The sequence below is a fragment of the Centropristis striata genome, chromosome 6 (genome assembly GCF_030273125.1).
Source record: "Centropristis striata isolate RG_2023a ecotype Rhode Island chromosome 6, C.striata_1.0, whole genome shotgun sequence".
Taxonomy (NCBI): domain Eukaryota; kingdom Metazoa; phylum Chordata; class Actinopteri; order Perciformes; family Serranidae; genus Centropristis; species Centropristis striata.
The window spans coordinates 29,097,400-29,108,400 of record NC_081522.1 but is presented as its reverse complement, the minus strand read 5'-3'; the positions used below and the strand labels follow the sequence as shown (position 1 = coordinate 29,108,400).

At 43.0% G+C, this 11,001-nt stretch overlaps 1 protein-coding gene across 1 annotated transcript in view; it reads right to left on the bottom strand.

Annotated features, from left to right (window-relative positions):
- Nucleotides 1–486: 486 nt before the first annotated feature.
- The window catches only part of zfpm1 (zinc finger protein, FOG family member 1), a 115,849-nt gene continuing 105,334 nt past the window's right edge, over nucleotides 487–11,001 (bottom strand). The window contains exons 5-9 of the mRNA XM_059334810.1: nucleotides 9,614–9,716; nucleotides 8,977–9,222; nucleotides 7,022–7,255; nucleotides 6,660–6,902; nucleotides 487–6,053 (exon numbers count right to left, since the gene is read on the bottom strand). Coding sequence (XP_059190793.1) covers nucleotides 3,424–6,053; nucleotides 6,660–6,902; nucleotides 7,022–7,255; nucleotides 8,977–9,222; nucleotides 9,614–9,716 — 3,456 coding nt within the window. The 3' untranslated portion in view covers nucleotides 487–3,423. The remainder of the gene's footprint in view (nucleotides 6,054–6,659; nucleotides 6,903–7,021; nucleotides 7,256–8,976; nucleotides 9,223–9,613; nucleotides 9,717–11,001) is intronic.

Genomic DNA, 11,001 nt, shown 5'->3' with positions numbered 1-11,001 from the left:
CATTGATACCAACATTTGTCACAGATTGACCATGAGCTGCTCTAAAACACAAATTTTTCATAATTGAAAACAAATGCAAGGAAAGAAAGTCACTTGAAAATATGCATCAATAAATGTTGTCTCTGTGCAGGCTGAAGGTACCTGTGTTTTTATCAGTGCACTTTGCCATTGATTGGAGCAGCCTTGGAGCTCTACTTTGGCACACTCCTCTTCTTTCTTTCAGGTACTATTGCTCATGCACGTGTTTTTGGAAGGAAAGCTGATGATTCACTTAGCCTTCATTTAAGAGCCATTATGAAACAGCAACAGCGCACTGGAAACTTTCTTATGAAAGAAGTTATTTATGAGTGCCTACATGCACGCAGCAGTGAATCAAGCACCTACAAAAAATGTCAAGGACTCCCACTCTAAATGACGAGAGCTGTGCGTAGGCATTCATATAAAAAAGACAGAAGCCAATAGAAAGAAGTACAGTCACATTCTCCATTCTCAGTGTCTCTCAGAACTTTTTTTAATTTCCCATGCATAGTTTGGACAAGAGTGTAATGGAACTGAAATGAAATATGTGAAAATAAAAGTTTTTGACATTCATTGTGATTTTTCCCATTATGGATATCAGAGGAATTATTAAGAAAACATGTTTACAACTAGAAAAAAAAAAAACGTTTTATGTGAGAGTTAAAATATTTCAGAAAGTCCTTCAAGGTGACACACTTTGGATGGGGAAAAGTTCTGTATAACATAAATACATTACAAAAAAAGTTGCTAAAACTAAAACATTCAGCACATTTTTATACAACACAGTGCAATTAAAAGGCGGTAAGTTCAGATAATGATTTCCAGCACCCAATTATTCAATTTTTGACTAGTTGACATGACATGGGGGATTTTCTTCTGCTCCTTCTCTCTCCTTATGAACTAAGAGAGATAGACCAGCACAATTGTAAACACTTAGTAGTAAGATGTGTCTGGTACAGTGCTGCTCCAAACCACAAAAGGGCAACATAATAATAATAATGAACTAGGAATTTTGTTATATGTTAAAAATCCTTCACTTTTACGTTTGATTTTTTAGCTTTGGGAACAGATAGAGTTAAGATTAATCATTTAATGAGGATCTTATAATTAGCCACATTGGCCAAAATAAATTTATGTTGAGATAATGCGTCAATTTTGCATTTACAGCTTGTTCTGTTATACCTAAGTGACCAAAAAACCCCAGGTATGACAATATTCCACCCAACCACTTCTGACAGGAGACTGAAGACTTTGACCAGGCTTTGTATACTACCAAATAAACAGGTCAGTAGTAGCCAACACAGGTCCAGATCTGTCCTGCGCTGGTAGGTTTACAGTTTGAACGGCATATCTGGTTTCTGTGCTCCCTTGCTGAGGATTGGCCTCAATGAAACTTTCAACTAATTCTTCACAACTCTCTAGTTCCAGTGTATCATAAAGGTCCAAATGCTCTACTTTAACAAGAACAAAATCCTGAGGGAAATGTGTCAAATTTCACAATTTGAGAGATAAATTTGAACCAAATTTTAAAGAAAAAGAAAATCCAGTGTCTGGATGCGATATATAAACTTCAATTTTAAGTTAAGTCGGCCCTAAAAAGCTTAAGATGACATTAGTAAGTTTGCATCAGAAGTTGAAAAAAAAGTATTTCACAGTTCTAACTAACACTGTATTGCAACTGCAACAGCAGCATGGGAACATGGCGTAAACTGTGTGTGAGCATGAGTGAGAGAGCTATAAAGTGAGAGAGGAAAAGCACAGTCTGTCTCACACACACATACACACCACAGGCCACAATAAGTGGTTATTATATATGTGCTTACTCCACTATGTGAGGTGTTGTACTAAGATGTGACTATTCCCTGCTATGCCTTCATTGCCGGACAGAAACACAATCATTTAAAAGAAAAATGTCATCTTTTAAGATGTGCATTAGACACCGAATATTCATTGTTTGGTGTTTTGTGTATCCCTTAATATACATATGAAATGGCAGTGCGCAACAAATAATGTAAAGCTGAGTGTCTGTAATGGTCATACTTTTTATGGTATGGAGTAGTAACTAAAGACTTCTGATTGAAAATTTAAATTTTGTGTCCTCTAAGATCTGGGAGGCTACATCATTCTCACCACAGTATACACACAACAGGTCAGAAGCGCTCTCTTCAACTTTCTCATGTGAAAAGCTGTAAGTGAGAAAGCTGTTCTGATCTAATCGTGTTGCTTATCAGCAAGGTACAAGAGGGGATCAAAATAAACAGCGCTGGTTTTCAGACCTTACCATCAATTAAAGACTACATAAACAGAACACCAAATGCTAAGGTGATAACAAAGTTCAGTGTGATCCCAGTGATTACTGTGAGAAGATATTAGATATCTACACTTAGAAAATACACTTCAACACACCCAGTTCCAAACAGTTCCTTCCAACAGTATGAAAAATATACAAATAAAAAATACAAGTACTCTCAGACACCAGGTAGGTAGTTTTCTGTTGACATGAAATCAGTGAGGACGAAAAGATAAATATTTCACATTTTTTTCCTCCCTTGCATTTTAAAGAGAAAATAAAAATTTGTGTGTATGAAAGACAAGAAAAAAACTGTCCATTTTGAAATATTATCCTTCAGTAATTAGTAACATTGTGATACCACATATTTGTTTTTTAGCTAAAAATGCTTTAGCTTCTCTAGTAAGCAAAAAAGAGCCAGTGTTGAAACCAAAAGCATTATATAATTCTTTTTTTCAGACATCATACACTATGCACAGATAATAAAAACATTAACAATGATCAAGTCTTTTTCCACACAAGAGAAACGATTCCTCTGTTTAGGTCTGGAACATTAAGAGCTCAGGGAAAAACTGGAGATTCATCATAATCAGCATCATCATTACGGTCTCGTCATCAGTCAGAAATGCCTCCTACAGTCAGAGTCTAATTACTGTCGGTTCAACAGAGAGAGAAAAGAGGCTGTTGACGTAATTGTTTTTTAACGTCCCATAATGCAACATACTTTGAGTCCTGGGAGTGGAGGATGTTGAATTTGTGACTGGGATACGAAGATAGAGTGATCTAGGGGACGAGGGCACACTAGTGTGTGCAGGTAGCATCTGTCTCAGCTCTTAGTGTACTACAAACTTTGACCCATCAGAGGAGAAATATCAGTCAATGTATGTTAGTAACACCACCTGCAAATTCTGCTCTGAAGCAGCCGGGCATCAGACCCTGCCAGGTGAGTAACAGTCATTCATTGTCATTCATTGTCCTGCCAGCTTAGCGCCATTTTGGCACCCATGTCGGTGGGGCTGGCAGAGGAACAGGGACATCTGAGCTTCTTGAAACCTGGTGAAGGAAAACCTCCACTCAGAAAGGTAGGGGGGAAGGGGAAAGACAAAATACTCAGCTCACTTGACGTGTTCAGCACTGTGGGAAGAGCAGTAGTATTTCTTATGAGCTATGAACGTGGAAAGGCTGCTGAACTTGATGTTGCAGAGCCGACAGAACCGGGAGTTACCGTTCAGGACGGGGGAGATCAGTGGGCTTTTGGGGCCGGGGGCAGGGGCAGGCTGGGGTGTGGGTACAGGATGGGAGGCCATGGTTGGGACAGCCTTGTCTGGAAGGTGGGACGACCCCACCGTCTCCCTCAGGACCTCAGGCACAGGTGACAAAGTCAGAGAGGGAGCCCTTGGGGGAGACATGGGCAGAGGTGAGCTGGCCGAATGTGGTCCACCCCCGGCTGAAGGGCTGCCGTTTACCAGCGGAGACGCGGGAGAAGTTGTCCCACTCCTTGCCTGCCCGTTGACGCCGTCTTTGTGAACTTGGGAGACAAGTCGGGGCTGGATGGTTGAGGTGGTTGCAGCAGCACCATCCCTGGGACTAAGGCTGGGGCTGCGACTAACTGCACTGCCCGGCTGGGGCGGCTGAATGGTTACAACCAGGCCGTGGGTCGTCTTGAAGTGCTCCATCAGATCACAGGTGATGAGTCTGTTTGGGCAGTAAGGGCAGACCATCTGAGAAGAACTGGGGCTCACGCCTTTGGCTCCAGCTCCTGGGGTGGCTGCAAGTGTGGTGGTCGTATGCGGAGGAGATGTGGCGTCGGAGGCCGGTAAGGCGGAGGGGTGAGGACTGGATGATGTGCCTTGGGCCTGGGCGACCCACTCAGCAGGCAGAGCTTTGGCCTCCATAGGGTGCAGAAGATCTGGGCGCTCCTGCTGAGGCCTGCTTTTGGGAGAGGTAGAGGATGATCTCTTGAGCCTGTGGAGCTGCTCCATGGTGTGGGGCTGGAGGGTGGTGGCAGGGCAATAGTAGGTTTTATGGGCCAAATAGTTCTCAATGCTGTTGAAGCTGATACTGCAGGCGGTGCACTTGTGGTAGTCAGTAAGAGGCAGGGCAGGGAGAATACTGCTACTGCTTTGCCGTGGAGCCTCTCTCAGACGGGGCCTCTTGCTAAGGTCGATGGGGCCATCTCCTTCGGGGCTGGAGCTGCCAGCCCCGCCAGGAGAAACTTCCTGCTTTACTGCCAAGCCCAGAACAGAGGGCGATGGTGCAGAAGCAGCGGCGGCGGCAGCTGCAGCAGCAGCAGCAGCAGCAGCGTTAGCTAAGGCTTCGGTCCTGGCCATGTGAATCTCATACATCTTCTTCCTCTTGCGTTTGCGGATGGGTTGGGGAAGGAATGCTGCTGCGGTCGTTGCCTTAGCCATGTGCACGGCTCGGTGGTTGGTTGGGTCGTGGCGTGACGCGCAGTAGAATCGTTTGTGAACGGTGTAGTTTTCGTGACGACTGAAGCGGATGTTGCAGGCCTGGCAGAAGGTTCTATTGGGATCTTCTTCTTGGTCCTCTGCAGAACCACTAGCTGGACTCTGGCTGCCTTCGCTTGCTCTTTCTCCCCCAACTCCTCCTCCAACACTTCCACCTCCACCTTCCCCTTCAGAAGAAGATGATATTCCCTCTCTCCCAGCAGGGGTTTCTGTCTTTACTTCCACCACCCTCCTGGATTCGGTTGCTCCACTCCCTGCAGGAGGGTCAGAGTCAGTAGGAGAAGCAGAGGCTGCTCTACTTGCTGCTCCACCCTGAGGAGATGCAGACAAGCCATGTGCCTCACTGGAAGGTATCGTGGCTGAGGCTGCATCCCTTGTCGCTCCAGGGCCTGAAGCTGAGGTTGCACCTTCTCCGTGGTGCCTGCTGGAGCAGTAAAGCCTCTTATGTGCATAGAAGTTGTTGATGTTGTTGAACGTGATATCGCATTCAAAGCAAGTGGCTCCTTTGTGAGGGGGAGTGGCTGCAGCGGCAGATGCAGTCCCTCCAGAGGGGAAGAAGGCCGCCGGGTTGTTCGGAGGAACTGTTTGACCCTGTTTCAGACGGCTGTGGACCATCTCGGACATTTTTGCCAGTATTTCTGAGGCCTGAGGCAAAATGGCTGCCTCAGGATTAAACATGTACTGAGGCAAGAACATTGCTCCTCCAGGAAGAACAGACCCTGCGCCTCCCACATGTGCAGGGCTGGAACCAGGTGTGGGACTAGTTGGTTCTGCCTTCACTGTTGCGATAGCTGGACTTTTCGGAGAGGTCGATGTGTGGCAGGATGATGTGGCTCCTTGCTCCTCCTTCGTCTTCCTCCTTGCTTCTTGATCCCCCTCCTCTTCACCAAGCTCTTCTTCCTCTCCATCCTCCTTAATCTCCATTTGCTGCTCTTCTGTCTCTGAGTCTGAATGAGGCTCCTCTTTGATCTTCAGGTCAGTGGTTGGGGCGTCAGAAGGGCTGTAGTCTCGAGGTGTGGCTGAGCCGCCATTTGCACCAGGACTGGATGAGTCCGGCATTGGGACACAGGCTAGGGGCTCCCTCTCCTGGAGAGACGGCTGGAGCTGGGGGTGGTCATCTGATGATGGGGTGCTTTGGCGAGGGGTGGGGCTCCTTTCAGCTGGGACCCTAACCTCCAGGTGGGTTCGAACATGCTGCTGAAGCTGGGCAGGGGAGTCAGAGTTGTGGCCACACACTTGACACTTTAGCACCACACCAGAGTCTCCTGGGCTGAGACCTGAAGAGGAGAGTCAAGATTAGAAAACTGTAACAAAAGCTTACATTGTAATGGATTTAGAATGGCAGGATATAGAACAATGAGTATAGTTCAGATTAGGGCTGGGAGATATATCGATATAAAAATATATTTTTATATGTGATATGGAATTAGACCATATCGCATATATCGATATAGTTAAAAAAAGTCTTTATGCTGCCCTTACTAGGGTTTGTCATATTTAGTTCTTTTCTCATATTAATATGTTTATTTCAGAAAAAGATTGGCCTATTTTATTTCATTGGCTCTTTTTATTTAAGATATTTTTTATTTAAATGTGCACTTTATGGAGCTTTGATTTAAAAAAAAGAAAAGAAAGGTATACAGTGTTAAACAGTATTTATGTTCACTTAAAAAACGGTTTCAATAAAACGAATTGTGACATGTCATATTTGGCTTTGACTTTGACTGAACATTTGCTCTCACTTTGCGATAAAAATATTGGGATATATATCATATATCGATATTCAGCCTAAATATATTGGGATATGACTTTTGGTCCATATCGCCCAGCCCTAGTTCAGATTGAAGTTGACCTACAGCCTTTAATACCGGCTGATGACTCACCAGTGGACAGGGGCAGCTTGGGAAGGCCTGGCCCTGGGGAGTAGACCTCACTGCGAGATCCAGGCTGGCAAACCATGTGGCTTGTGACCAGATGACTGTAGAGGATGTCCCTTGTGGTGGAGACGAATCCACAACCGTGACACACCCCATTCAGTGTGTCCGTGTGGACCTTAAGGTGGCGCTCACAGTTAGCTTTTGTGGTGAAGGCTGACAGACAGATGAGACAGACGAATGGACGTTCACCTGTAGAAGGACAGAAAGGGGCTAAACGTTAGATGGACAACATCTACCCGACGTTCTAATGAAATGGTTGATGAAGTCTCAGTGGTTTGCCATACTTGTTGAGTAAAACTGGCTCTCACCACTGTGTGTGCGCATGTGGATCTCCAGTGAGCTGGCACTAGGGCAGCTCTTGTTGCACTGTGGAAAGGGGCAGACGCGTTCGTTGGGGTAGGACTCCTTGGGTTTGTCTTGTGGGGGGGACAAGGCTGCGGCTGGTTGCTTCTGTCGGCTGGCGCAGTAGTACATAAGGTGGGCCTGCAGGTTCCTCTCACTGCGGTACCAGATTCCACAGTCCTTGCATGGAAAAATGTCCTCTGATAGAGAGCAGAACATACATTTTGAGTTAGTTACCTTAATAGAAACAGAGAGGAGCATTTATGATCAAATACAGATCTGCTTGACATGGTGTGAATGTTCAAATTCAAGTACTAAAAGTGCTAAATTCAGGTGTCATTTTAATCTACTAGTCTTTACCTGTACCTTCATTATAAATATATAAATATACCATACAGTATGAGCGTACAGCACAGAAACCATGTTTCAGAAGGCAATCTATAGCTCGAATAGATTTGACTGACACACACACGCACACGCACACACACACACACACACACACACACACACGCACACACACACAGTCACATTCCATTGCTATGAGTATCCAAGGCAACAGAAAAATAAGATTACGCGAACAATAATTATCATACTTCTTATCATCTGGGTTATTTTTAATAACATTAAATTATTTGCTGCAGTGTTACCAGATCTAGGAATGTGCAATCATCTTGCAATGATGAATGAATGAACCAATGAAATGTACTATTGCTTGTGCTTGTGTGTGTGTTCGGGCATCAGCTACACAGAGGAGCACAGCATGTGGCTGATGGGAAACTTAATAATAGTGTTAAAGAGCTGCAGTGCCATCTTGTGGCCAAAGAGATCTTTGCAGCTGCAAGACAAATACTAAACTGCAGATCATAATGGCCTGCAGTGACCAGCTTATATTGCAATGATCAGAATAAAAAATGTAAATTTCATAGTTCTCATATTTCTTGTACATTTAAAATACATATTCAGAAATAATTATCTTCTTCTTAGCTTACCAAATAAAAAACTACTAACATGAACTACACTATACTATCTGCAAAATTCTTAAAACTCTGTCAACAAAAAAGCAGCAATACTAGCAATGAACACGTACATACACTCGCTGGTCACTTTATTAGGTACACCTGTGCAACTGCTTGTTTAATAAAATATCTAATCAGCCAATCACATGGCAGCAGCTCAATGCATTCGGGCATGTAGACATGGTGAAGACGAGCTGCTGAAGTTCAAAGCGAGCATCAAAATGGAGAAGAAAGGTGATTAAAGTGACTTTGAACATGGCGTGGTTGTTGTTGAGTATTTCACAAACTGCTGATCTAACAACCGTCTCTAGAGTTTACAGAGAATGGTCCAAAAAGAGAAAATATCCAGTGAGCCTTGATGCCTTGTTGATGCCAGAGGTCAGGGTAGAATGGTCAGACTGGTTGGAGATGATAGAAAGGCAACAGTAACTCAAAAACCAGTTGTTACAACCAAGGTCTGCAGAAGAGCATCTCTGAACGCACAACACGTCCAAAGCAGATGGGCTACAGCAGCAGCAGAATAAAGACCATACTGAGTTAGCTAATAAAGTGGCTGTGACTGTATTTTCATGGTTTAAATACAATAAAATGAATAAAAGTGTTAAAGAGCTACAGTGTCATATAGTGGCCAAAGAGATCATTGCAACCTTGAGACAAATGCTAAATTACAGATCATAATAGTTTGCAGTCACCAGCGTATAGTACAGTGATCAGAATAAATAATGGATATTTCTTATTTCTTGTATTTCTTGTTCATTTTATATAAATATTCTTAAAGATATAAAATGTATAAATATACTTCTTAACAGAAGAATATATACTCTATTGTAAACCAAAAAGCAGCAATACTGGCAATGCATATGCATACACACACACACACACACACACTTGAATATAACACTCACTATTGACAACAGCAGTAGCCAAGATGGCAGCCATGCCAGCTTGTTGTGGGAGGAGCTGGATGTCTGAGCGTAGCGCTGGCGGGTACAGCGACTCCTCCGTCACCACAGGTTGTTTCTGGATGACGAGGCTGAGCGGAGGAGAGAGCTGGTCCAGCGGGGAGGAGGAGCCTGGAAGAGGCGACAGGGAGGCCAGGAGCCTTTCACCAGCTGCAAGCTCTCTGGTCATCTTACAGAACAACTCCTGACCTGAAAATAAACACACAAGTTCTGGTCACAAATGGAGCCTGACATCATAATCAGCTTGTACAACAGACCCTACCTCCCAGTTACCCAAAGAAGGAGTTATCGTGAGAAAAATAACTCATAAGAGTTTAATTAAAGAGCTGATATCTAGCCATTTCCCATGACTTTCTTGATAACGATTTTGGTTATTATCAAGAAAACCTAGATGAACCTAGAAAATGCCTAGATGAGAGGTGGAGCTGCTCAGAGGTTTCTAGTGACGCACTGGGTTTACTAGATACATGATTAAAATATTATAGGCAGTCAGCACACATCGTGACTGGTTCACAAAAATGTACTGTACATCACAAAGAGCCATATCTTATATTCTCCATTGTCACACAAGAAAACTCACCTTGATTGTAGATGGTACAGTTGGCAGCCAAGGCGTCAGAGGTAAGAGGGAGGCGACTAATCCAACAGTCTGGATCTTCACACACCACAGTCAGGCTGGAATTCTGCACACAAACACACACAAACAGAAAAGAGATGAGAAATGAATATACATTTTTTATAGGTCAGACTCATCCCAGTCATTACTTAATTACACAGTATGTAATGAAACAAGGGTGTATCCTCATGCAAATGTGTTTGATACACTGCACAGTGAGATTAGAGAGTAGTCCAATTTCTACTTTTACTGTCACTGAGGTTTTTATTTTATTTTATTTTACATGACCATGTAACATATACCAGCAGTCTTGGTTTTTGTGGCAATTGTCACTGAAACAATTGGTAAATGAATAATTTGTAAATTTGAAGAAAAGGAAGTTATCTTTTCAAGCAAGAAAATGTCAAACGTGTTGGTTACAGCTTCTCATTTGTATCATTGTAAATATATTTTGAGTTCTGGACTGTTGGTGAGACAAAACAACATTGCAAAGATGCAACCCTTGTGCTGTGATGGAATTTTTCACCATTTCTTAAAAAATATTGAGAAGGTGAGCAGTTTAAAACCCACCCATGCTGAAAGTTGAAATGATATTCTGCCCGGCTTTATACCTGATTACACCTGATTATTTTTTACCAGAGCACATTCTATCACCTAGAGGTGGGGGAAAAAATTGATGAAGCATAGTATCGCGATATTTTGTGTGGCAATATTATATCGATTCATGGCCACCATGTATCGATATTAAGCGTTTATTTAGCGTCAGTATTTTCACTGTTTTTGTTTTTTTCCGGAGGCCGTTGCGAGCTCACTTTTAGGAATATACTGGAGATACTGGTATCATATGAAACTAGAAGATCTAAGGAATCTATAGGCTATATGTCCGTCAGGATTTCGTGTATGAAAAGTTGTCGAAATAATGCTGCAACGTTAAGCTTTCTCTATGTTTCATTCCAAAAAAATTCAGAACAGTGAAGCTTAAAGTTGAAGAAAGTTTGAGAAAATGCTGCAGTTGTTGTCGTCCAAACATGTTTGATATCACTTAAGTTCAGTTTGACTGAATACTTTGTTGGTCAGTCTGTGGGTTTGACTCTCATTGTGGAGAAACAGTTAAATCGTAATATACTGTATCGCAATACTCACCATATCGCAAAATGTTAAAATCGCAATAATATCGTATCGTGACTCAAGTATCGGGATAAAATCGTATTGTTGGGCCTCTGCTGATTCACAACTCTACTATCACCCCACAGCAGAAACAGTATACAGTGTCAGTTGGTTCACATGGTTTTCCTGCCTCCCTTTAATATTGTTTCAAAGGAAATATATCAAATGAAATAAGAGAGATACAT